We start from the raw sequence: 26,430 nt of genomic DNA, 5'->3' as shown, positions 1-26,430 counted from the left end.
AGTGTTCTCCTAGGTAGATGCAGGAATTAATACCTGTCGTCCCCCTTCCTTTTTGCAAGCTTACCATTGTATAAGAAAAGTGAGACATTGTATAGGAGACGAATCCTCATCATGAGATCATCCATCTTCCTTAGAAAAAGAATCTTATGAAGACAAAGCTTGCAGAAGCAGCTGTGCGTTTGGGGCACAACCCACAAGGGTGACATAAGGCTCTACCAAGTGTCCCTTCCAGATGTGATGTGTCCCCTTGGCAAAATGACTGAAAGTCATACCCAGAGATCTGGGCATATGTACATATCCCCTGATAAGTGTTACTCATTTAGTGTATACATACGGTGCATTAAATACTAAATTTAATGCTCTAACACGCATGCCTTCTCCAAGGAAGGACCCTGTCCCACCATGTCTTTGTCGTGAAGTGAATGTGGACTAATCTATTGAAGACTGGGATTTAGCATAGCCCCTGGCCCTTGTCAATTTGCGAGCACATTCCGGAAAGCCCTCTTTGGAATGCCTTTGGCTCGACCAGCTAGCAAATTGAACCGTCTTTTTATTACTTTGGTCCAAATGGTTCGATGTTCCGGCCCGAGTGTGTATGGAATTTTATGTCATAACATTCATTTTCTCCGAGAACATGAACATTCAAGTTTAGGATGATAAGTTTGGACACTAAAAATTTAAAGCAACGAATGAAGCAAATCAATTCCAAACTCAATATCTGAGAAAGTAGAGTATACGGCTTGATTCCATTTCCGCCCAACCCAGCATCATTTTGTGTACAACCAGATTCACAGCGTTCTTCAGATAACGAGGAGGAATTCTCTCCTAACCTCATAATAGTATGTGGCAGACGCTATAAATGGGCTTTTGGAGCATACAGCTTCACTCACAGACATGCATGCATGCATGCATGCAGAAGAACCCTTCCCTTCCCTTCATCAGATCATAAATAAGGTGACGTCAAATGATACAATACAATTGCCCAATCGCATCGTTCATGTCATATCACCTGTCTTCACCACCACTCTCCATCGAATATCCAACCAAACCCATCCCAAGAAAACGTGTCTCTGAGAGAGAGAGAGAGGGGGTGAGGGGGGCAAAATCCAAAGCAGATCTTCCCACAATAACTGCCGGAGATCTCCCAAAAGATAGAATAGAAAATGCATCTTCATACAGATGGATAACAGTATTACATTTTAGACTAGCTAGCAGACTAGCATTAGAAGCAGCATGATGGAATCCAGATTCTTTGCCTATGGATCTGCATACGTATATGACTTAAATGCTATATATAGTTTAATAGAAAAGAAAACCCAGAAGAAAAACCAGGGAAACAAGGAAAGGCATCAAGGATCGAAGGACCCACATGGTGCAGGGGGAACTCTGGTGTGAGCATCTAGCATCATCTGAGAGCTGGACCTGTTGAAAGCTTCTGAAGTTGACATTTCATGAACAGTGCCTGAATACCCAGAAACCCCACCAACACTTCCCATCATTATTGTCTCAAAAAACGATGGGTTTTGGTTTTGTTGACACGAGCTTGATGAGTTCAAGCTCCCACGAAGTCCTTGATGATCATCATGATCATGATGATGATAATGGTCATGATGGTGAAAGTTTGATTTTACGTCCTGTAGTAGTTGTTGAAAATGGGAAAAGCTGGACTCAGTCCTGCACTGTTTGGGAACAGTGGCTTCTTTCCGTGCCCACACATCTTGATGATGTGAATGTGAAAGAAGTGATTTGACGAGTATGGACCGTGAATGCGATATGTTCTTGTTCTCGTTGTTGCTGCTGTTTGAGTTAAATGTGGTGGTGATGGTGGGTGAAAATGACGACTGCAGGCTATTCATTGCCAAAACTTGAGTTTGATTAACCGAGACTGTTGGTTGTTTAATGAGATCTTCTCCTATTCCTCCAAAACCACAAAGGTTTTGTAAGTTTCTCATTTGGATCGACTGGGGTTGATATTCCATGAACCTTGATTGAGGAGTTCCATCAAACAGCAGTTGAGGCAATGCTGTTGAATGGGATGAACAAGAAGAAGCAGCAGCAGCAGCTTCTAACAAGTATCTGTGTGCATCAAGAAATGGGTTTTTCTTCTCTCCTCCATTTTTGTTAAATATTCTACAGATCACCCATTCATCCTGCCAAACAGAAACAATTCGAAAAAAAAAAAGTTAAAACAGAAGTAACAGAATAGACAACAGAGATAGTTGCTTACCCAGCAAGGAAAGCAACAAAACAAGTCAACTCATGCACCAGGGTAGAGAGCTAGGGGGAGAAATTTACCATAGAAGTGTGACGACAAGAGAAGTGACCTTCAAGGCGATACTCGTGCATGACCCACTTAGTCTTCTCACCCCTGGGAGCTCTGCCCTTGTAGAAAACCAGAGTTTTCTTCATGCCAAGAAGGGCTCCAGTTGAAGCACTGTAAATCTCTTTGTCCTTGCCAGTAGCCTTCCAATAACCAGCCCCTGTGGCTCTGTTGGTTCTCAACCCAGTTGGGTATTTCCTGTCTCTCAAGCTGAAGAAATACCACTCCCTCTCTCCCATCTTAGCCACATCTGAACCCAAAATGAAATAACAAATAATCAAGAAATTAAAGCATACAGTCTCATCTTTCATTTCAAGTTGTGTGATGAATATAAACAACAGCTATTTGATCGATTCCCCTTCTTCTCAATAGCTCTATACTCAATAGATATGTCAAAATATGTCTGAGGAATTGACAGAACCTAAATTAAGCATCTCAGTTCAAATCAAGGAGGTAATTCACTAAACCCATCAAGAAATTAAGAATGAGGTTGCCACTTAATAATAGTGTAATGGACTAGTGAATATATATATACCTGGAAGCTCCCAAGGTTCACATCGGTTTAGGTCAACCTCAGCAATCTCCACACCACCAAAGCTGCCATTAAGAACCTTAGAAGCAAGGTAGAAGGTTATAAGCTCTTCATCTGTTGGATGGAACCTAAAACCTGGAGGCAAACCTTGCCCATTTGTATCTTCTGCATGCACTTCGCACAGAATTTCTTCCATGGAAAACATCGATGACGAGGGTGCGTGCGTGTCGGCGTAAATGATAGAAGGAAAAGGTAGTATTTGGTGGTTATTGATGAAGAGAAGCTGAGAGCTCTGAAACCAAAGATGGGTTTGGGGAGTTGCAGTACTCGATGAAGCAATTCAATTGAGACAGTGAAACCGTGAAGAGGAAGGGATCAGTTATGTGGGTTCATTAATAAATGGTGTGTGAAGGAGGGAGGGAGGGCTTAAATACAAAAAAAAACATAGGATCCAAAACAGACAGGGAAGGGAAGGAAGGGAAGAGGGGTTTAAAATGGAAAAGAAAAAGAGGTAGCTAGGACGCCTAGGAGTAAGTGTGAGGAGGGTTGTTTCAGGGATTTATGCGTGTGGGTGTAAGCATATCGTGATTAACTTTTCAGAATTCGATCAGAATAAAAACCGAGAGGACTGTATAGCCTTTATGTAGCCTGGCCCCTGGAGGATCTGGAGCCCCGTTTTCTTTTCTTTTGTTCTTCTTGTTCTTGTTGGTGATTTCATCATCATCATCATCATCATCTAAATCTAATCAGCACATGTAACTTATTCACAGGGGAAGCAGCGTAGCGTAGCGTAGCTCCTGCATAATCACTGCACATATAGAATTGCAGCATTTAAAATTCTACCAAGTCTTAGATGTGGAACTGGTAATTAAGCTCATTGGTTTCTAGTTCTTCTAGTCTTTTTATGTCATGAAATCGAAACCAGACCAATTGCCGGGGCTATGGGATTTTGTCCCTCGTGAGGGGTGGGATAGTCATTTCACCTAACTTGAAAAGTTGATTTCTCTATATATGCATATATGTGAGAGAGTAATTAAAGGGGCTCCTCCCTCCCACAAGCCTGTTGTCCTTGGAATCCAGATCTTCCGAGCCCAGGCAACCACAAGTGGTCCTTCTCCGATCCGATCCGATCCGATCCGATCGATGAGATGGATAAGATTGATCAGTTTTGGAAGCAACGTCGGCAGAGAGATCAGAGAAGCCACGACAGAGAGAAATGAACAGACCATATATGTTTATCTACCACATTTCGTCTCCATCTATCGCATGCATTTGCATTTGCATTTGCATTCAATTAATATTTCTTGCTCTTCTGAGTCTCTGATATCTTCTTTCGTGTTAAGTGAGTGAATAACAGTAGGATATATACATATGCGTGCAGCCGTAGACTCTGTTGAATTCATTTCAGGTCGGCATTAAATTCATTCATTCATTCATTCGCTCTCTCATACACACACATGATCTGCTTCTCCTGACCTGATCTGATCTGTGATCTGTGATCTGTATGCTTTTCAATTTCTATTATTCTATAATCATTCAACAATAACAATAACAGTAACCAATTGATAAAGTGGGATGTCGACAATTCATTGATCCAACACCACCAATTGCTCTGCGATCCCCTGCAAATTCTATTCTCATCTCTTTCCTTCAATGCTATGCTATATGTGTTCACAGAGACTCCCTATATATTATATTTTCTGGTACGTCTGGTCCCCCTCTCAGATAAAGCAAATCGCTTCAACCCACCTCCTCTCCTCCCATGAATTCCTTATCAGCCCACGCCAGCCCATTTGATTGAGCACCAGAGTCGAAAACTCAGACAAGTCACCTTGGAAATGGAGAGGATTTTAAAATGGATCGGATACTGATAATTCGCATCCTTTTATATTCGGACATATTCGAAAAATATCCTGCAATTCTTACCTTGAGATTGTCAGATGAAGAGTAAGGAGGTAAACGGGGCAGACTCAGCGGGGGCAGGAGGCGGGTCAGAGTAACTCCTGGATATTAAGACTGAAATGCAAAGCCAGCCAGAAAAAAAGGTCAGGAACTACTGCACACGTGTGCGCGCGAATGAAGGCGCGTTTGATAATCCACCAAGTATTTGGTTTCAAAAAATAGAAACACTTTTTAGGTGTTTGATAAAATTTGCTTTTATAAGGTTTTTAGTAAAATGTCTTATGTTTAGAATGTCAAATTCCATGAATACTTTCTGTTTCTAATTGTTTTCACTTAAATCTAAGGTTGGTTTGATAACTCATAAAAGAAATAGTTTTCTGATGTTGGAAAATCAACCAAAAATTTTTGTTTCTAAAAAACACTTACAATAATTGTAGCATCTGTTTTTTGAGGCAAAAATTGATTGCATGTTAGTTCAAATGAAACAATTTTAGAAGAGATATTAAGGGAATTTAACACTCTAAACACAACGATAGCCCAAAATTTTCACTCTCCAAATTTGTTTCAAGAAACAGATTTTGCCAACTATTTTGAGTATTATTTTTACTTCCAAATACAGGTTTCATCAAATGCCTAAAAAAAATAATTCTTAGATGAATTATCCAAAACACTTGTGAATTTTTTGAAGTAGAGATTTTCCGAGGAAAAAAAAAGTTATTGGAATAATTTTTCTGCTTCTCCATGCAAGAATAACCAGAAACTATTTTTTTCGGTAGGTTGTGAAACGGCTCCTAAATATAGCCCATTGAAGAACACCATCGACCCAAGCTGTGTCGCTCCGATTCGTGGGATCACGTTCGCAAGAATCGCAACAACCATTAAATTTTGAGAATTCGAATTATAAACAAAGTGATTTTATCAGGTATGTCTCACATGTCAGTCAGCGCATGCTTCTTAGTTCCTTTTTCTTCTTTTTCTTTCATCTCCCCTGCCAATCTCCGATGATCATGGGGACTTTTCAGCATGATCACCGCGAAAGAAGAAAATATGGTTTCAAAAACAGAAAACAAGCGGTTCAGTTGGCTCCGTGACGCCAACTAGATCCATTTTTTCATCAAGTTTACTATCTCTGAATCAGGCAGAAGGGGTGTCGGTGGGAATTAAAGACGAAAGAAAATATTCATCAAGTTTACTAGTTATTCAGATCCAGCAGCTCCTTGGTTCAGAGATAGATACACAATTTTAAGAAGAAGAAAGAAGAATCAACAATAAAAAAAATTAAAAAAAAAAAAAATTACCAAAAACATTTGCTACCCAGAAGAAGCAGAGGCCTCCATGAGAGAAATTGACATTAATCTGGACCTTAGTTTCTCAAGATGCAGAGCCCATCATTACTAGTATATAAGCAGTAGAAGAAAGAAAGATAGAAGAGAAACGCTCAGATCTTAAATGTGATTAATTAGTGAAACTTGTTGCCGTCGTCGAAATTCTGAGAGTAATTGTAGGAATCATACCTGAAGGTTTGAGGTAAACCAACCTTATTGGAACCCACAAGCTTTCTGAACTCAGATCTTACCTTATAGAACACATGCCTCCAGCTGCCCTTGCCGTGGCAACCTAACATGGCGGTTTCCGCCTCGTTCATCTCCAGATCTCTGGCGAATGAGGGTTTCTTTGATAGGATCCAAGCCCAACCCCTCTCCCACCATTTCTTAATCGAACCTCCTGCCGATTCTCCGATCGCCGACATGGATTTGGATCTGTGAATAAAGTTGAATGAAGCGACTGAAGAGGATGGAATGGGGTTGATTCTCATGGATATGGAAGAGAGCCTTCGACGAAATCCTTCTTCTCCAGGGTTCTTTTGAGAGATTGGGAGGTCTTCATTGAGGGGTCTGGAAGGAATGAAGCTTCTTCCCTTCTGAAGGCTCTCAAGAATGGAGCTCATGGTTTTCTTTTCTTTTCTTCCGCCGAAGAGGAAGAAGAAGAAGAAGAAGAGAGGAAGAGAAATAGAGAGAGAGAGAGGAGAGAGTTAATCTCAGTAACCCATCTCAGAAGAGAATGGTTGGTGTTGTTTCAAACTCTCAAGTGCGGGTGTGAGAGAAAGAAAGCAACACAGAGAGCGACGACGGTTGAGAGAGAGGTGAGATGTTGCGTTCACAAATCCAAATACAAATACAAATACAATTACACTCTGGTTTATTCGTATCTGGGTCGCCCGTGTAAAAGGGACTAATGATGAGTGGGGAGGGTCCAATGACAATGGTCCACACGTCCACCACTCTATCGTAAGATAATTCTTCTTTGTTACAACTTACAACCTCAACAAGGTGGCGACATCCCCGTTTAGGGCTCAAACTGTGATGCGCGCTAGCTGAAGTATAAGCAAAATAAAGTTGTGCTTTTTTTCTAACTTTTGATCTTACAAGTTATAAATGATATCTAAGCATGTGGTCATGAGTTTGAATCTTTTCAGGCGTTATTTGGGAGTAGTTTGATTTTCGATCACTTATATAACAATCTTATAGAAGAGATTGGCTCAATTAAGTTCAATGGATCACCTTGTACACATTTCAAATTTGTGACCAATCGAAGTTTTCTTAGACATGTAAACTGAGTCCGAATCAAGTCTCCGCTAGGGAAGCACCCACCACAAATTTGGGTGGGGCTCATGTGAAACCATTTAGGTTCTTGTGCTTTCTATTATTATTCAAATATAGATCCCACTCAAACTTGTCATAAAGGAGTGTCAAGGGAATGCATACTGCTCTCTCGACGGAGAAGTGATCCGAAGTTTCAATGATTACACAAATTAACCGAGGATTTTGACCAAGAAATAGATCAGGAAGAATCACTAAAGGATCCATTCAAGGAAAACTAAAGGAATAAATTATACGTAATTGTGATAATGGTGTTAGTTTAGTTATAGGACAAACATGTAATATATTACACTAAGGAGATTCAACATTAGTCTTATGGTCCACTAAAGGAACCCATACATAAAAAACTCAAGAAATAATCATTTTTACCGAGAACGATACCGCAACGAATATCAATACTTCTAATGGGCTAAATTATGATCGAATGGACTAAACCAGTTTATTAGATTGATATGGGCTTGGGCCCTCCAGAGGGGAAAATAGATGAATCGTCCACCACCGCGATCCACTTCTATTACTGCCAAAATTGCTTCTACAATTATTGTATCTTATGTGGTCCATGGGTTAGTCCGACGATGGAACCTAGCCCAGGTCCGGCTCTTTAAGCAGCATGAATGGCCCAGCGAAAACCCAAAAAAGGAATGATGTTGGCAGTTGATTTGGCAAATAGTCCCATGAAATTTACTAAAAGAACCCTATTTCGTTTTCAGTAATAGTCCTGGTATGTTGTACGTGCCAAGCAAGCCTTTAATGGGCTTGAGGTCACTCATCATAGTGGGCCCAATATGGGCTTGGTCCATTTCCACCACACACTTGGCCTTGTTACACGTAATCTTTGCATTGGTTCGTCCCACGAAGACAGAACAACGACACGTGGAGGGGTAACCAACGTAGAAGACAGTTTAGTCTTTTCACTGTTCATGGAGGCCACGTGCCACCTACCTACCCACACTACTTTATGGTTTGGTCATGTTACTTTTGTTTAATTTCCGGGATCACATGAAGACCAGGTGGACCAGCTTTCCTAATCTGATCCTGACCCGAACCCGTGAGATTCACGAGCCGGACACGGGTGGGACACTGGACCAGACCGGTGCCAAGTAGTGAAGGAGAAAAAGACTCACCACGGAGATGTCCTTAATTCCACGGTTGCACTTCTTTCTTTGATTGAGACATTGAAATCAAACCTGCCTTTAGAATTTAGACCCCCCTCCAAATATCAACCATGGTCAGAAAACTGATTCTTAGAACTGCTCCAAATTGGGTTTTTTGCAGCATGGGTTTAATCAATAACTATTCTCATAATCGGGTTTTCTGCAAAATGGGTTTTTCACATAAGCTTGGCTTTCCAGTATCGATGAGGAAAATTTGAGTTGCAGAGGTCAACTTCTACACTTCTGTGTACAGCTTATTTCGTACCTCTTCTGGTAACATGCATTCACAGAGAATAAAGAATCAGAGTCTACATAAAGAAATATGCCAAGCATGTTATCTAGCAGATCTTGTGATCAAACGTGTATGAGGGCATATGCTCATTAGAGAGAAAATGAGAAAAATAAATGTATATACAGATCCATAAGAACATGGAATCTGAAATGGAAAGGATTCAATCATGATTCATGGTCAGGCATTGGGGAACCATGTGGTTCTGGTTGTCGGGAAAATTTAGTAATGCTTGCAAGCAAGAAAAAGAAAACACTAGAATAATCAAACCTATCAGATACCATACAAGAAGGTTTAAGGGTAGATCTTCTAAATTAAATTGACTTCACTGCAGATAGAATTCACAAATTCAACAAGCTGTGCATGAAGGACTATGGTTTGATAGGTTGAAACACAAGAAAGCACATAATGATCTGATAAATAATCAAATTTCTTTGCTTGGGTGTCAAAGAATATGCTGTTAGCTCCATTTTTGCCATATCTTCTGAGAGGATTTCCCAATTGAAGATCAGAACAAGCTGCATAACATTCCTTTCACACAATCAAGCAGAAAGTGCATGCTAGATCGGGAAGACACATAAACCAATCCAATGAGCACATTTGAAGACAAAGACTGTGTGTAGACCATATATCTGTAAAAAAGTTTCCCTTAAAAGAATATCAGACTCTGAGATAACATGTTACAGTGAACTAAGGGGGAAAAAGGGAAAAAGAGGAAATACTTTATTTCACAATGGATGGTTTGGAATACAACATATCTTTCCCTTTCTTCCATTTCAAGTCAATGGTACATCTAATTCTAGTTCAACAACATACAAATTCACTAGAAACAAAACAAAAGATAAAGAGATCTACACTACAATAAGCATATCAGAGTCATGTCTGCATATCCTCTTGTTTCTTGACCAGGAGGACTCCTTGCACTGAATAAGAGTTCTCGTCAATCTTCTGCAACCGAAATCATGTGAGAATAAGTGTCAGAAAGGGTTCCACAATGCTCTAAAGATATGCAAACATCTTAAGCAATATGATTCAATTGAGTCTAAAATTCAAAACAAACTGCTGCAAAAAAAATTATTGATTAAGATTCAGATCTTTACCAGTCCTAGAAACTCCAAGGGATCCACTTTTACAAATTGCTTGAACTAAATCTAGTTGAAGGCTGGGTGAGACTGGAAAACCTCAAACAGAAGATCAGCAAAAAAAATAAACCAATGATTTAGTCATGTTCAGTCATTCTTTGAGCTTCCAAAGTCAGGACTTCACAAAGTCCTGCCCATCATGTTTCCTTTTGTTAGGCCTTGAAAAGAAGCAGAACTGAGTCCAGGTCTTTCTTTGCTTGACTGGTTGTGCCTTGATGTCTCTCTTAGCAACAAGTTCAGCCATGTATCCAACAACAGCCTGGAAACAGAGAACTGTGATCAGTCTGGAATCGATATGTCACCAAAAAACCTACAAACTGCTAGAAACTGAATTACCTGTGCACCCTTTTCTGCGATATGCCTAGGTGGTACTTCCAAAGGGTTTTCTTCTGCGCGAAGCACATGTAACTGCGATAGCATCCCAAAAGAGTCTGGAAGAACCCGTATCTGATTGTTGCTGATATCCAACTCTTCCAGCATTTCAAGGTTTCCAATGGATCGTGGTAGTGACTGTAGGTCAGCAAAATTGTTCCCTACGTTGAGTTTAACAAGAGTAGTCACAAGGCACAAGCTCTCTGGCACTGCTTCAAGCTCGTTGAAGCTAACATCAAGCTCCTTCAAGTTGATCAAAGATGCCACTGTGGTGGGTAGTTGTCTGATATTATTATACCTAACAGACAGAACCTCAAGTGATGCAATCCTCCCTACAGCTTCCGGAAGAGCTTTCAGGCGATTATAGTCCGCTCTTAGTTCAACAAGGGAAGCACACTGACCAATGGTATGTGGGATTTCTTCAATATTATTTGTCTCAATGTTGAACTTCTTTAGGAGGACGAGATTCCCAATTGACTGAGGGAGGGATTCCAGTTGGTTCAAGCTGAGATCCAGCTCCTCAAGACAGGACAATCTACCAATTGTAGCAGGCAGAGACGTTAAATCATTTCCTCCCACGTTTAGATAGACCAGGCTAAAGAGATCCCCAATGGATTCTGGTAGTTCAGAAATCTTGTTCGAGTGCATGTCTAGTTTGGCCAATGAAGAAAGCCTTCCAATTGTGGTTGGTAAAGCTGCGATACGGTTCTCAGAAAAATCAAGAGAGATCAAACCTGTCAGCTTCCCTATCGAATCAGGTAACCATTCTATCTGATCCATCAACTTGTTCCGGAGGTTGAGATCCTTTGAACCTTTCTTGGACGAGATCTCAATCAAACTGGCCAGTTTAATCAGACTCAGTTTCTCGCCATCTTGACCTGCAAACTCCACCACATTTAACGTATGATTCTAGCAACAATCTGAATTTCATAGCAACAAACCATCGAAAGGAACCAAATTCCGCGGAGAACAAATGAACTAATTCCAAGAATGATAAACAAATGGCAGTAAATCATTTCAAATAAACATCAACAAATTACAGTAATCGGGATAGAAAAAGTAACAAGTGAAGGAAACGAAACCCAGTTCATTAATTAAAGTTCCACTCACCAGAAGCAGATGCAGGTTTGAGAGAAGAATCTGAGACAAGGGGCCTAGACGGAGCTGTTCCAATTCCATCCATATAGAAGGATGCTTTTGCCGTCTTAAGAAAGCTGTCATCTTTTGCTAACAGGTCAGAGCTCTTTAGAGTTCCTTTCTCAGAGTAGAACCTATGCGAACTCACAGAAGATTCAACACCAGAGGCGGAGGAAGAAGCACCGTTAGTAGAGAAGTTGCTCAAACTTTTTCTGGAAATTGAGCCGTTGGTGTAGTCGGCTTGAATAGAATTGGAGGCCGAAGGAACGCATTTTGATGCTCTCTGGATTAATTCATCGAACACTCCGTGAACGTTTTCGAGATCAAGCAATTTCTCTGCTTCTCTCTTTTGCTCTCTACTCTGGAAATACACCACGTTCTTCTGCATCTCTTGCATCACAAAGAAAAGTTCATCTGGGATGTTCGGGCCCTTTTTCTGCTTAGAAATTGCGTCAATTCTCGACTGCTCTTCCTTCTCAACATTCAAGATCAAGATTTTTGCCGCTTCAACTTCATCTAAAGCAGGCCGAGTAGGCAAAGATTTGTGGATTCTCATGATCTCTGCGGCAATACCTTCAAGGGATTGCGGAGATGAACCCATAATGCAAAATTCTAAGAGGACTCCACAGAATTGAAACGGAAACTCAAATATATCAAAGGGTATTCTATATTAAATACAAATTTTTTCACACTGAAATCAAGGATTCAAAAACCCAGATCCTAAGAAGGCAAAAATTCTACGTTTCTAGAAACTCAAGCAATAAAGCCCCGCATTTATGGACTCGGAAACGAAAAGAACAGATCAGAAGGAGATACTAAGAAAAGCAAGTAGAGTGTATACAACACTTGATTCTTCACTTACAGACTTTCCTGAACTGTCGTTTCAACCAAATTACAAACCAAAAACAGAGCAAAACTTGCCTACACTCACAAACGGGAAAACCAAATTTTGGAGAAAGAAGACAATTCAAAAATGATAAGACAGGACGAGAAGAAGAGCAGAACTCCTTTTCAGCCTTCTTCCATGGACATTTTCACTTCTCTCAGCAAATCGAGACCGAAACACAACACTCAGACATAAAAAAAAAAATCCTCTTCCAGAAAGCAAAACTCTCAGACACCCATAAACTAATACAACTAACACATTCGAAACACAGGTGGCTGCTGCACTGTGTTGCTTCTGAAATTTATGCAAAAATCCAGCTATACCCAATCTTGTACACTCTGCAAGACGGCAAACTTCGATTTCTGATGTGGGTTCTTGTTAATTTATTTGCTGATTGTCCTTCCAATTGTCATTTCTGCAACTTCGATTACCTTATCCATTTGAATCTTTGCAGAAACCGTGAAAACAATTAAAGGCTTAACCTGTTTTTTTATCAACACATCCAATCGTCAGGCACTCATTGACGGCGTCTATTTTCTCGCCTTTCTTTTTTTCTGTTTTTCGTTTTCCAGGTAAAACGGCGTTTATTTTCTACAGTGTCGTCAGAGATCTTTCCTGCCCCACAATTGCCCTTGTGTTATTCTGAAATAACGGAATTGCCATCGCACATTTCTCTCCTTTACCTGGACTGCCAGCTAATGCGCTCGGATACCTACCTGGGATTAGCTGGCGGTTCAGAAAAACGAGAGAAAGAGAGATGTGGTGGATCTCTATTATTTTAACCATATGAGGGGTAGATCCGTCTTTTAAGAAGCGGATTAGGTGACAAAACATTGACACGTGGCTCAACTGAGTATGTGTCGGTTATGCGAAACATCCCAAAGTGTTGTCCACGTGGCACAACTGTGTACGTGTCGTTTCAGAGGTATTTTGGTAAATACAATAACCTTCTCTCTCTCCCCATATATCACCAAATACTCTATGTGATACTGTGGATTCGTTTGCTAATGGTTTTGTAGAATACTTCCGGTATTCTTTTTGTTCTCGGAGAACAAAGGATCTCTCCCTCTCCTAGTACCATATCGACCCACTTTTTGTTCTGGAATTCCTTTTGTTCTCAAAAAATAGAAAAACTGGTGAAAGCCTCTCAGACCACCCCCACCCTTTCTAGTAATACCCCTTTAGCCTACTCTCGTGCCCCATGCACTTACTTGGAGATTAGAATCTTCATATGGTGGGCCCAATTGGAAAAATTTGCAAAATAAGTTTTTCAAAATCACATTTCCAAGTAAAGAATGATCTCTCACAAGAGATAAACTATGTAAAATGATTTTAGACAAGAATTTACCTCCCATAATGAAAATATTATCAAATGCATACTTGTCTTCTTATAGGCAAATTTGGTTCATTGTCTCATCAAAACGAAGAAAAAGTAGGAATCTTATGACTAACCACTGTTGCGTGTTTACAAGTCACAAGTCACAACCCGAACTAATTCACGTATCCATTATCGTATAGTTCCTACGCTAGCAAGATCCACTGTTATAAAATGAAAATATACACAAAAACATTAGTTTCAACATGATTTTTCGAAGTTACAATGCTTTAACAATTTCTTAATTCACGAAAGGCATTGGTCTGTAATGCAATTTTTGGAAACTTCATTTTCTATTGTCACAAAGATATATAATGAATTCTTGTCCTAAAAATAAAAATTTGAACATGATTACAAACACATTGAAATGATTAATTGAATTAGGGAAATTAAATCATTAATACAATGAAAAAGAAAGGTCCATTGGCCTATTTATATAAATTTGGCTGACATTAATTGAAAATAATTTATTACATGGTCCACCAAACAAAGTTTGTTCCCAAAATTGACAATTTAGATGAGCTCAAACTTCATTGACATATACTTCTTTAAGTCTATCGTTCACATGTACATGTAAATTTCAATCAAAATAAGATTTATCACATGATAAAATATAAAGTAAACATTCAATGTTACTGACAAAGTTGCACACTCATGAACTTACATGTGACACAATGAATATAGTCGATTTCAAAAGATTAAATTTGACACATAAAAATTCTAACAGAACTTTTTTTTATATAGAAATTTTCTACAACTTCAAATCAGTAAATCATATCTCATACCAAGTCAATAAATCAAAAAAAAATCATCTGAAATTTACCTAGAGTCCATTTTCTCCTTTTGATTTTCAAAAAGTTCTTAAAACAAATGTTATATGAGCTTTCTCTCTTTTAGGGAGGACAAGGAAGGAGGGTGGAAGATGGAGTGAGACAACGGCAATTCTTTATTTCAATGTTTGGATTTGAACTTAAATAAATAAATCAGGGAGTGTTGAATCTAATAAACTGGTTGAGTCATCGGTTAGACCTCTAATTGCATCGAATACATTGTTGAAGATGGAATTATACATGAATTTTCTCAGAAATTAAAGAAAAGTTAGAACAGCTCAATCGCGTTGAGGGTAGAGTCAGATTGTGAACAACACCGATGGATTAGGGGTTTAAGAAAATTAGTGAATGCTGAGACAAGAGGGGATTGAGAATGGATTAAGAGTGGGTACACTTGTTTGACTGGGGATATTTATACTGATGCAGCATATAATATAGAACAAAGAATTATAGGAACTCTGACAAATTGAAAATTATTATTCAAAAGTAAGAATCCCTTACAAGATAACAATGACATATATTTATAGCCAAGAAATCCTAAAAATATTAGAAAAATAAAGCAAAACTAAAACGTTTTAGAATTGAAAGTCCAAGTCCGATATAAGAAACTAAAAGTAGCTTGAAAACCCACTAAACGATAGAATTCTGCTATTGAGGGAGTAGGTTATGAATGTTGACGGTCCCTCGCCTAGTTCACTTCAAACAGGATCGAACCTCTAGTTCAATGATTTGAACTCAAATCAATGGTCGGACCGGTGATGGAACATGTTATCCTAACGATAGATTCCCTAATTGGCTCAGTCTTCGCTTTCATAGCTCAAACTTAGTCAAGATATTATCATCTTTATCATGGGTCAAATTGAATGGTTGGTTAATTTGACATACCGACATGCCTTTGTTTAGTTTTTTTTTTTTTTTTTTTTTAGTACAAATACGGGTCAAAGACCCAAGAGGCAAAAAAACAAAAACCTTACGAGGCACCTCCCTGGAAGTCGTCTTCAATAATCTTTTTCAACTCCAGCTGGGCTTCTGAGAGGAAAATCAAATCCTCTTCGGCTTTGATAAACTTCTTGGATAACCAATCTGCGCTCTATTATTGTTCCGTGGCACGTGATAGAAACAAACATGCCCCCTTGATACAAACAAACTAAGAATTTCTTTTATTAAATTCTTGTAACTTCCTAACTTCTCTATGTTGGATTCAAGCATTGAATTAGCTTCCGACGACTCGGATTCTATTTCCAATGGCCAAGCTCCTAATTCGAGCACCAATCTCACCTTTTCGTGGACTGCTAACAACTCTGCCTCGAACATCTTACACATATTGATTCTCAGAAGAAAACCCCCTCTGAATCTATCTTGTTGATCATGTATGACTCCAGCGATATGCGATTATTAGCCCTGTCACGCTTACAAAAGCATCAGTGTTGCACTTAAACCACCTTTGTGGGAAACATTTTCAACCCACACCTTCGATTTCCTTCACTAGATTGTGGATTAGTTTCTTGCAAGACTTTCAAGCTTCATTTATAGTTTGCATAATAGTCTTCAATGATGTTCACATCATTCTTTGGCCTGGTATACTCTTCTTCGTGCACATCCTTGTTTTCTTTCTTTACTTCATAAAATGGCTTCTTGGGAACGTGAATAATAAAAAAAGCTAAAGAAGAAAAAAAAACCTTTCCTTATAAAATCATTGGAGACATTGTTAACCTGAGTCATTTCAATTATCCAATGATTAAAATAATCAAAATCATCTCTCTCATATCATTTAAACGGCATTAAAATCACAGATTGTCATTTTCAATAAAGCATATTGCATCATGTTCCTCTTTCCCATTAAAGTATTTACATTTTTCAACGTTTTGGGTATTTATAACATATAATAAATATCATTGATTCTACTAAGTTTCTCCACAAATGTTTTGACTGTTGGTTGCCCACATTTTGAAATGAAAAAAATATTTCTACATTAACCATCTTTCTATGCCATCATTGATCCTTGCTTAATCTATTAAGTAACAATTCTAGAAATACTTAGCCATCGAATTTGGATTACACTATCATCGCTGAACTGAAAACAATAACAAAAACCAAACCGATCGACATTTTTAACATCACAATGTTATTGTAGACATCGAGGACCTTTACCTAACTAGCGAAAACGATAAGGATTTTAAATTGACGGGACCAATTAAGTTCAAACAAAACTGACTGGGCCCACCAACTGATTCACATTCACATCAGCTTTTAGTTTCTTCTTTTACCATGCATGGCCAGGCTCTGCAAATTTTGTTGTTGAATATAAGAAAAGCCAGCCAAGAACCAGTTAGTTTGAACTTCAAACCTAATAAGGGCAATTGAACGTGGCCATGACTCCAATAATAGACCTTTTGTTCCATATCTAGGTATAGCACTCTATGCCAACCGTGTGAGTAGGTATGATTTGAAAAGGATGAGCAGGATCCAAAAATATTGGGCCCAAGGATAAGAACATGTGATTGGGCCCCTAATTATATTCAGTGGCTCCCACTTACTTAGGTTTTTGGCTAAGTCAATATAGAATCTCAAGAAGATAGAGAGAGAGAGAGAGAGAGAGAGAGAGAGAGAGAGAAGCATGGACCTGGACTTGAATCTAGACTGATTTTCAAGTTAGTGTGGGCTTAGGCCCAAAAAGGAGAGCTGAGTGAATTCTCTTACCACTAGTGATTGGAAACAAGGGCAGAATTTTGAATAAGGAATAGGAAAGTTTCTGTAAACCAAACAGGGTAAGACTAAATATTTTTTTGGTAGAAGGGTTAGGCTAAATTATTGATCTGGAAAATCTATCAGGAGTTGAAGTTCAAAAATTTTACTGTTTTCATGGGAGAATGGTTTTCATTTGTACACCATATGCACTTAGTTAAATCAATTGTCATAACTAGAATGTAATGGTTAGATCATCAAGCCATTATTTTGTATTAAAGCATAAGCCTAATGTGTTTAGTAATCAATGGTGTGCTAATTTCGAGCTTTTCAACCTAAAAATGCTTGGAGTAGAAGTCTTTTTTCCAAAACAATAAAGCTTAAAGACTAAAATAACAGAGCTTAAAGAGTCAGTAATCCATAAATTTCTACCAAAAAGACAAAGTTATCCATAGATTATTTCACCTAATTTCACTTGAAAGCAACACATGAAACACAATATATAATTACCCACCTCGTCTCTTCTGATGCTTCATCAGTCCAGACAAATTTATGATTAGAGATGGCTTTCTCCTCTTCCTCTAAGCTCTTTCTCCTCTGCGGCTTCTCAACATGTTTCCTTATCTCTGTTGCTTTTGCTTATGATTTCTCAATTATGGGCTACTCACCAGAAGATTTGAGCTCCATAGATGGGCTCATTGAGCTCTTTGAGTCATGGGTGTCAAAACATGGCAAGGTCTACAAGAGCATTGAGGAGAAGTGGGAAAGATTTGAAATCTTCAAAGATAACTTGAAGCACATTGATGAGACGAATAAGAGGGTTACAAGCTATTGGCTTGGTTTGAATGAGTTTGCAGACTTGAGCCATGAAGAGTTCAAGAAGACACATCTGGGTTTGAAGACAGATATGGATCTACACAGAGGAAGACAAAGAGAAGCCACCAAGGACTTCAGATACAAAGATGTCAAGACCATTCCCTTGTCTATGGACTGGAGAAAGAAAGGTGCTGTTACTCCTGTCAAGAACCAAGGTCAATGTGGTAAGTAAATCTCTCTCTCTCACCTGAAGGATATCTGCTTGTAGTTTTCATTATTTTTTGCATCATTTTAGATTCATGTTATGTCCCATGCAGGAAGTTGTTGGGCGTTTTCGACAGTGGCAGCAGTTGAGGGCATCAATCAGATAGTGACCGGAAACTTAACAACCTTGTCGGAGCAAGAGCTGATAGATTGCGACAAGCGATACAACAATGGCTGCAATGGAGGGCTTATGGATTATGCATTCTCCTTCATCGTCTCCAATGGTGGAATCTATAGGGAGGAAGATTACCCCTATCTCATGGAAGAAGGTACATGTGATCAGGAGAGCAAGGTATGAACGTTCTTTCATACATAAGTCAGATTTGTTATGCTTATGCCATATAACAATAAATTTCTGTGAATTTTTCAGGAAGATATGGAGATGGTGACCATCAGTGGTTACGAAGATGTACCTCAGAATGATGAACAAAGCCTCTTGAAGGCACTGGCCCATCAACCTCTTAGCGTCGCCATTGACGCCGGCAGTAGAGACTTCCAATTTTACAGTGGGGTATGCCTTTGCTTAGATCTTATTCACAATTCATAACTGGTTTGCCCATAATCTTGGTTTGATTATGATCTTATTGGCATAACAGGGAGTTTTCAGTGGCCACTGTGGAACAGCACTGAACCATGGAGTTGCAGCTGTCGGATATGGTTCATCAAATGGGGTGGATTACATCATTGTGAAGAACTCATGGGGGCCAAAATGGGGAGAAAAAGGTTATATTAGAATGATGAGAAACACAGGAAAAGCTGAAGGTTTATGTGGAATCAACAAACTGGCTTCTTACCCTACCAAGAAGTAATCATATTGTCACAACCTTCTCTCTTCCTCTTTCTTTTTCTTCTTCTGTTTCAAATTTTACCCAAATTTGGTGTAAAGTGTAACCTCGTGTGTTGGTCTTCAAAATAAACCAGTCATGAGCAAGTTGGGGTTTTAGTATAGCCTGTGAATAGTAGTACCATAGCCCAACTGGTTACATGCTATCTGATCTCAAATGAAGTTGATCTAAAGAATTTCGACTGTCTTCTTTCTCTACCAAAGTAATTCGTGTCTGATTCCCTATTATTTGTTTATATTTAAAAGCCAGAGTAACTAATGTTCTATGTCTCAATTTTACATGAGTAGAAACCCTACTACATTTAAGAATGGCAATAAAAATTGGAAAAGCACCTTAATCAACTCGAGACTTCATTGAACCTGAAGACACAATCATAAAGCCTTCCTCCTAAGAATTGAGCAACCTCTGGATGCTTCACCTGTAAATATTAAAACAGGTAATAATAACATGAGAAACAAATAATAACACGGATGTCATGCTTGTTGTGCCAGCAGAAAATTTTACAAAGCAGAAAAATGTTTAGAATAAAAATTACCATTCCAATCTTGAGAGAGTCACATTTAAATTGGGCATAAAGGTTTGTCTCTATCCCACGACCCTGTGTATAGAAGCAAAGAATTGCATCATACAATATAAAGAAAAGTAATCAATTATAGCAAATCAGAAGTCCAACTCATTTCAATCATCTGCAGAATATAGGATATGTAAATGAGATTTCACATTCATGGATGGCTAATGAGAGTGTCATAGCCATTTCTTTTTTCATCTTTTTTAAGTTAATTAATGATGCTTCGTATGGCATTTGTACGTCACATGGAAACAGCATTGAGATCCATGGCTTTCTAGATATCAGGAGTCTGTCAAAGGACGTGAAGCTTTTCCACCATTTGAGTTATTTTAATTATTAGCTTACTAACCCTGTCTGACCAATGGGAATCACCCAACAGCATGGCCCTTGCAGGCTCTAGTTTTAAACCCACAATGGACATATTCCGGATTATATCAATTTCACTCAGTTCAGTAGGATCGCTTACCATCCCTTCCAAGACAACCAGGTCTGCATCACTTGCCAAGTAAGCAAGCTCTTGTGACACGCTTTTAAGATCAATAACCTAAAGATGAAACGGACAGCAACAAAGCACTATTATGGCAGGAATTATAACCAACCTATTTACAACAAGAGAACATAACAATCATGACTTGTAATTGAACCAAATGATGCCCCATTTTCTTACCGGCAAATCATTACCAGAATTGGCAATAAAAAGATTTGAAGTGTCAACACCCATGAGTTGTCCATTCTCATCCTTCAACTAAATGTTGCACACAGAATGTAAGAATATAATGCATGAGAACATCACAGCATCAAGGAAATACAATCTTCCAATACCTTCGCAATAATCTCGACAAGTTCTGGGTAGGTCACATCATTGATTGAGGGCAAGTCATTAGCGGCTAAAACAACCTAGAACAAGAGACTTAAGTTGTCAATTTATGCCAAATATGACCCTAAAGACATAACACTCAACCTCAGTACAAAAAAACATATGAGTGTTAGTTAGCTTTGTTGAAGATATGAAAAATTAAAATATTAAAAAAGAGTTTACTGGTTCATACTTTAATCTGAGAAGTGTATGATTTTAGTCTGTTTGTTAGTTTTTCTTAGTGAATTCAAGTACCATTATCCGATTTAACATGAAGTCATACAGTTCATGATATAAACTCATTAAGTTTAGTAACTTCATTCATCAATTTGTTTGTCAGATTCAATAACTTGCAGTGCACGAGTTCAATTTATCCGTCATTAGCTCCACTCCTTGCAAAAAACAGATAATTGGTCATTATACTATACAAGTAGCATGAAGATTGAAATAGAGGACTAGGCTTTAATTCCTTGTGAATTGATAATTAGTGTAGGCAAATCCAGTGTATGGTCAATTCACAAGGATTTGCCTACACTAATTATCAATTGCATAGTTGTCCAGTCTTGGCAACACCACTTAAATTTTTTAGCGCAACCACTACAGGACAACTACTGATGATAATCTTCACTATATGTTTTTGATATATTGAGCACTTTTTTGTCACAGGGCAAAGCAATTTTAGCCATATCTGATGTATCCTGGGTCGGACCCCCCCCCCAAATGCGCCCAAGCCCAACTGTGAGTTAGGGAGGACGAATCCATCCCAGGGGTAGAATGATCAATTCCTACCCCTAGATAGAGCTATAATGAACCGTACTCCAGTACATTAGTTTAATTAGAAGCCTTGAGAGTCAAGTCAATTGTTTTGAAGTTTCGATTGGAAAGAGTCATAGAATTGTGTTAATTTAGGAAAAAGTTGTTTCCTTTTTAAGAACTCCTACTTTTAAGGATTTTTAAAATTAGGAAGAGTTATTTATTTTTTGGGTCCAATTTGTTTGTAATTTGGTTGCTTAGATCTTAAGTAATTAGCATTAGGCGACTTAAAGTGTTTAAGTGAGATCTCAGAACCAAGGGCTGAGATCTAATTACGGTATCCCAGTATGAGTTAAGAGTCCTTTGTTTTAGGCTATAAATAGCCTCTCTAGTGTAAGTTATTTTCAGATTTGATTGATTGAAGGAAAATAGAGTTTTGAGAATATGGCTTGAGGAGTCATGGGATCCCTGGGAGGGTGACCTGCAGCTGGTATTGTGCATTGTGTCTTCAACTTCAAGGTTTTCTTCATTATTTCAAGCATTCATATACACAAATTTCTGCAGTTCTTCAACTACAAGTGAAATTCCCCCAGCCAAACCCTAACCACATCTCTCTCAGTCCGCAGCCTTCCCAACCCCTCCCTTTAGTTTCAGACCTTAGCTGAGACACGCTAGGAACCCTACTTGTGTGATGGTTCCAAATTAGAAGATCCTATAATCTAACCCTAAACTTGGGGTTTACATCAATATCACTCACTCAACTAAGTACTCCCAAATGGCTGGACTTGTATGATCCTGGTCAAATTTGCAGGTTGTGCGATAACTATTGCCACATAACTCTCTCAATCAACCGCAGAAATCCCAAACAAGAAGACTGTTATTGCTGATGACTTCATTTCTTTTTGAAACATTCAGAGTTTCATGGATTCAACTGCACAAACCCTATCTCCAGCAACATTCTCACCAAGGCCAATAACATTCAGAGTTTCACAGTAAATGTCAGTAGATATGTTCAAAGATACACATATGCAAAACATCACATGCACACACATACAAAAGCTGTGTAATAAGTAATAACAGATGCACAAAGATTCATCATCCATCTGATGCCAAAGTTTATAGCTTATCAAATTCCCAGGCCCTAGGTTCACATTTTCTAGTGTCACTCTTTTTGAACCTTTTAGGCACTGAAAACCAACCTGTGTACCACGTCGAAGTAACTCTCGGGCAAATGGCAGGATTCCCAAGATGATATCTGCACCAGAATTGTCAACAAAAATTACAGCCTGCCAGGAAACAAAATAAGGTTGATTAATGCCTAATAATGCAACATACTTTCCTATTATAAATCATTAAAATACATAAGGTCAGAGTGAAGTAGAAGGTTACTGGAATAACAAAAAAGATACGACTATAGGAGTAAACCTTTTTCCAAGACTTTTTACTCCATACGAGTTTAAATTTGTCCAGATCATCAATAACCCAAGGTCGAGGCACAAGATTTTGACAACTAGCCAGAAAGGACATGCCATCCTCAGCAAAGACCTCTGCAAGCTTCAAGAAATGCGAAGCATGGGTACACATTAAAACATAATAACCATCAAGAACCCAATTCCATTAGCTGAAAATTGACCAAGATTAGACTCCATAATATCAAGTGTTGGTACTCATTCATGCCAATAATCGAACACAGGTCCAGAAGGGAAATATGAGGCTTAAAACAAAGAAGGTTTGTCTCCAACAAGTTCATGTGGCAGGATTTAGTTTCCAGACTGATCATTACTAGCAGAATCCCATTTCTCATGTCATAGTTCTCAGTGCCCAAAGCTGATTAAATGTATTATGACAAGAAGAAGTCCCACTCCTTCAGTTATAAAAGCAGATTAGCAACTATGAAAGTATAGTTCTGCTGAGATGACAAGTGTTGATCCAAAACTGAACTTATGTTGAAAAAATGAGTACTCAACACCACAAAACTCCAGCTTGATTCATTAGTATATGCTAATGACAGATCACTTTGAAATCCGATTTGACACTGTCAAATGTAATCTCTGTGCCCTAAAGTACTAGACATACCTGTGCAGAGCCTAGATCAAATATGTTTCCTGCAAATATGCCCCTAATTAAGTTCTCTGCACGTTTTTTATCATCTTCAATGGTGTCATTAAGCATTATAACATCTCCAAAAAGCGAGATGGCTTTTGCATTTTCTTCATCCTGGCACATGTGAAATTCAATTAAAAAAAATGAGAGACGTACTTTACATAGAAATGGAAAATGAAGCAGATCACTCGGCAGTTGAACTTATCCAGTAATAAAATTGTCAATTACCTTTACTTTCTTGAATATATCCCTGAATCCTAATTCTCTGAGCAATTGCTCACGAACTCTACAAAGAAGCTTCAATAATCCACCCAAAAAGAATTAGTCCCTATGATGGTCTCAAATATAAAATAAAAGCACTTTCGACATGGTAAACTCCAATAACTTATTAAGAACTTGACTTACAATGCAATCAGGAGGTCCACCGTGACTTTCAGGATCTTTCTTGAAATCCTCAAGTATCTCTACATTCCTTTTTTTTTCCGGTCATGTTAAGATATTCAGAGTAGAAAAAAAGAACTTAATATCCAAATAGCTGATAGTAATATGACAGTATGCACATGCAAATGAGAAAGAGTGATGATATCAGACCTTCTAGTCAGTGATACCTATGAGTGCACATGATGATGGTGCAAGCATATGGCAAGGTAGAAAATGCAGAGACGAAGTTTAGCAAATAACTTAAAGACAAAAACGTATTCAAGCAGTCATGCATGTACACAAATATTCAATATCCAATAAACATTTAATCAATCCTAAGATGTTTCAGCAACATAGCTTCAGATCCTAACGGAAGTCTTTGAGAACAAACTTTGATTATTATGACCCTTAAAAAAGGTAAAACAGAAGAAACAGTAAGTTAATAATCTCACCAAATGAAATTGGAAGTACCCTCAGGCTGGACACTGAAAGTAAGCAACTTGGGGGTGAGGAGGCACAAACAACAGAAACGAGTCCCCTAACAATATTTCTCATGAACATATAAATTTTTCAGCCATTGATAGGAGTACCAGATATGCATTGCACTATCAAAGGGTCCAGTTAGCCCATTTCATTGAAACCCGTCCCAGTTTAAATAAATTTCACAATTAATTGGTCACCTTAGTCAGGTTATCTTGCAAGACCAAGAGATACAATCATGATAAATTGGAAAGGACAAATTTGAATTATTAAGTCAGGTTGTGAACACCTTCCTAAATTTGTCAAATAACTTACAGATGAGTTCATGAGAATGGTAGATCCATTTAAAATATAAAAGGGAAAACAGTGAAAAGAAAACAAAGAAATGAGAAAATACTACTACATCTTTCATCCATTAGAATTTGAAACTGTATCATTTTGAAGCAGCAGAGCTCCAGCACCTCTATCACACTAGGATAAACTCAATAATAAACTACGAGAGGGAATAATTAGGCACCTTTGAGCAAAATTTTCAGCTTTAATAGGAGCATCGGGGACTGTAGTATCAGTTTCTGCTCGTTTCCTGTATCAAAGCAAACCAATGACTATGTTAACCCACAATCTAAACATAAAAGGCATAGTCCAATAGTAACACTCCACTGGCGTAGCATTTACAGTTCCTCAACTCTGACATGGCATAATGTTGCCTTAACATCTCAGACAAGAAAAGCATGTTATTACTTTGACATCTTTCTCTATACAATGTCTAATTGAATTAACTAAAGTCCAGATGAACGAAAACCATTTCAACTTCCTCAATATGTGATAGAGAAAAGTCAGACAAACGATCTTAGATTCTTGATTCTAGGTTGTTTCATCCCCAAATAGTGATGAAGTCAACACTAATAAAATCTGTCGATCCCATATAAGCAAGAAATCGAGCTGATTTTCACAAAATATAAATTTTAATTGAATGCTTAAGGATTTCACGGTCACAAATGATGATCTGTAGTTTCTAAGAAATGTATATCCACAGGAATCAGCCATGTCTCCACCCCACACAGCACATTTTCTTAAGGTATCGTATACAATTGGGTATTGTCAGATACGGCAGGATACTTAAAACCTTTGGGTTAATAGTGCTGTTTGTTTTTGAGCCTTCCAATTTAGCCTGTAATTGGAATCTGAAAGCTCATCAGTAAAACCTTTATTCCACTTTCGGTACAACAGATAATCCACTAGATTTAAGTTGAGAACTGTCTGCGCCTGAGCGACGCATATGACAGGGAAGGCATAAATTCGGCGAAACAACAAGGATACTAAAAAACAAGGGCCTTCCAAATCCATAATAAGAGTATAAATGAATCACACAGATAGGAGCAAACCAAAAATGGAAGTTCTGGAGAATCACACTATTGAAATAATCAAAATTCAACCTATAGAAAGGAAACAATATGAACCACATTTGAAACCCCGAAATTCTACAAATGAAACAAACATAGCTCGACTAAACGCAAAGAAATGTAAATGTAACTTGAACTCTGTTATGTTTATTTAAGAACTAACGGCGGGAACATAAAACGCGGTAGCTTAAAAAGGCAAACCTGAAAGAAGGAATAGCATTTATGAAAAGATTGATCCAGGCCAGCTCGGTGGGCGTTGGCTTTCGAGGATTATCAGAAGGGAATCTGTAAGGAATCGTACAAGCTCTATAATTCGATTCGATCGGAGTCATCAGCAGAGGAAAGGGTACCAATTCTGAAGAACTCTCCATGACTATCCTCCGATTCCCTTCGATTTAATTTTTTTTTTTCTCTTGTTCTTTTCAATCTATAATTCTTCAGGTTATTGTTTCCTTTCCTTTTTTTTCAATTTATAAATTTCTTTCAGGTTTCGTTCCGATTGCTGCCGAGAAGTCACAGCTACAATCAACCGAACTGATCCGAAATGCTTATGAGAATATGCTTTTTTATTGGGAAGTAACGTAACGAATCGCCGCGTACCGTACGAACTACACAGCATATAAAAGATTCTTCTTCGA

At 38.3% G+C, this 26,430-nt stretch overlaps 4 protein-coding genes across 4 annotated transcripts; 1 reads left to right on the top strand and 3 right to left on the bottom strand.

Annotated features, from left to right (window-relative positions):
• Nucleotides 1-1,349: 1,349 nt before the first annotated feature.
• On the bottom strand, nt 1,350-3,057 carry LOC149017310 (uncharacterized). The gene is made up of 4 exons (XM_089152916.1): nt 2,856-3,057; nt 2,296-2,570; nt 2,071-2,150; nt 1,350-1,983 (listed from the first exon to the last, which is right to left on the bottom strand). Exons 1-4 carry the CDS (start codon nt 3,055-3,057, stop codon nt 1,350-1,352), a joined length of 1,191 nt encoding a protein of 396 aa, XP_089009042.1.
• Nucleotides 3,058-8,747: 5,690 nt separating this feature from the next.
• Nucleotides 8,748-12,931, bottom strand: LOC149017309 (plant intracellular Ras-group-related LRR protein 4-like). Its single transcript, XM_089151644.1, has 4 exons — nt 11,482-12,931; nt 10,336-11,249; nt 9,958-10,258; nt 8,748-9,805 (listed from the first exon to the last, which is right to left on the bottom strand). The coding sequence occupies exons 1-3, from the start codon at nt 12,107-12,109 to the stop codon at nt 10,112-10,114; spliced, it is 1,689 nt and encodes a 562-aa protein (XP_089007770.1). The 5' UTR covers nt 12,110-12,931; the 3' UTR covers nt 8,748-9,805; nt 9,958-10,111.
• A 4,869-nt stretch (nt 12,932-17,800) lies between these two features.
• Nucleotides 17,801-19,184, top strand: LOC149017308 (cysteine protease XCP2-like). The gene is made up of 4 exons (XM_089151643.1): nt 17,801-18,324; nt 18,418-18,656; nt 18,735-18,875; nt 18,961-19,184. Exons 1-4 carry the CDS (start codon nt 17,847-17,849, stop codon nt 19,171-19,173), a joined length of 1,071 nt encoding a protein of 356 aa, XP_089007769.1. The 5' UTR covers nt 17,801-17,846; the 3' UTR covers nt 19,174-19,184.
• A 153-nt stretch (nt 19,185-19,337) lies between these two features.
• On the bottom strand, nt 19,338-26,250 carry LOC149017307 (damage-control phosphatase At2g17340-like). Its single transcript, XM_089151641.1, has 12 exons — nt 25,994-26,250; nt 24,907-24,972; nt 23,895-23,961; nt 23,718-23,786; nt 23,463-23,603; nt 22,812-22,940; nt 22,586-22,672; nt 20,600-20,674; nt 20,445-20,522; nt 20,244-20,321; nt 19,745-19,807; nt 19,338-19,627 (listed from the first exon to the last, which is right to left on the bottom strand). The coding sequence occupies exons 1-12, from the start codon at nt 26,161-26,163 to the stop codon at nt 19,547-19,549; spliced, it is 1,104 nt and encodes a 367-aa protein (XP_089007767.1). The 5' UTR covers nt 26,164-26,250; the 3' UTR covers nt 19,338-19,546.
• Nucleotides 26,251-26,430: the final 180 nt, after the last annotated feature.

Source organism: Hakea prostrata, chromosome 4 (assembly GCF_041222555.1).
Source record: "Hakea prostrata isolate BN-2017 chromosome 4, UWA_Hpros_2, whole genome shotgun sequence".
NCBI lineage: Eukaryota > Viridiplantae > Streptophyta > Magnoliopsida > Proteales > Proteaceae > Hakea > Hakea prostrata.
Note: the sequence above shows the minus strand (reverse complement) of the source record. Positions and strands in the feature narration are given on the sequence as shown.

What these genes read in the sequence shown, in the direction of transcription:
- LOC149017310 (XM_089152916.1), bottom strand. Translation starts at nt 3,057, where the DNA reads ATGTTTTCCATGGAAGAAATTCTGTGCGAAGTGCATGCAGAAGATACA. An exon ending in TGAACCTTGGGAGCTTCCAG is followed by an intron (nt 2,571 to 2,855) that starts GTATATATATAT and finishes TTTTGGGTTCAG; the next exon opens with ATGTGGCTAAGATGGGAGAG. An exon ending in CTTGTCGTCACACTTCTATG is followed by an intron (nt 2,151 to 2,295) that starts GTAAATTTCTCC and finishes TCTGTTTGGCAG; the next exon opens with GATGAATGGGTGATCTGTAG.
- LOC149017309 (XM_089151644.1), bottom strand. Translation starts at nt 12,109, where the DNA reads ATGGGTTCATCTCCGCAATCCCTTGAAGGTATTGCCGCAGAGATCATG. An exon ending in CAAACCTGCATCTGCTTCTG is followed by an intron (nt 11,250 to 11,481) that starts GTGAGTGGAACT and finishes TGGAGTTTGCAG; the next exon opens with GTCAAGATGGCGAGAAACTG. An exon ending in TCGCAGAAAAGGGTGCACAG is followed by an intron (nt 10,259 to 10,335) that starts GTAATTCAGTTT and finishes CTCTGTTTCCAG; the next exon opens with GCTGTTGTTGGATACATGGC.
- LOC149017308 (XM_089151643.1), top strand. Translation starts at nt 17,847, where the DNA reads ATGGCTTTCTCCTCTTCCTCTAAGCTCTTTCTCCTCTGCGGCTTCTCA. An exon ending in CAAGAACCAAGGTCAATGTG is followed by an intron (nt 18,325 to 18,417) that starts GTAAGTAAATCT and finishes TGTCCCATGCAG; the next exon opens with GAAGTTGTTGGGCGTTTTCG. An exon ending in CATGTGATCAGGAGAGCAAG is followed by an intron (nt 18,657 to 18,734) that starts GTATGAACGTTC and finishes TGAATTTTTCAG; the next exon opens with GAAGATATGGAGATGGTGAC.
- LOC149017307 (XM_089151641.1), bottom strand. Translation starts at nt 26,163, where the DNA reads ATGGAGAGTTCTTCAGAATTGGTACCCTTTCCTCTGCTGATGACTCCG. An exon ending in GCTGAAAATTTTGCTCAAAG is followed by an intron (nt 23,962 to 24,906) that starts GTGCCTAATTAT and finishes GGAAAAAAAAAG; the next exon opens with GAATGTAGAGATACTTGAGG. An exon ending in TTGTCGAGATTATTGCGAAG is followed by an intron (nt 20,523 to 20,599) that starts GTATTGGAAGAT and finishes TGCAACATTTAG; the next exon opens with TTGAAGGATGAGAATGGACA.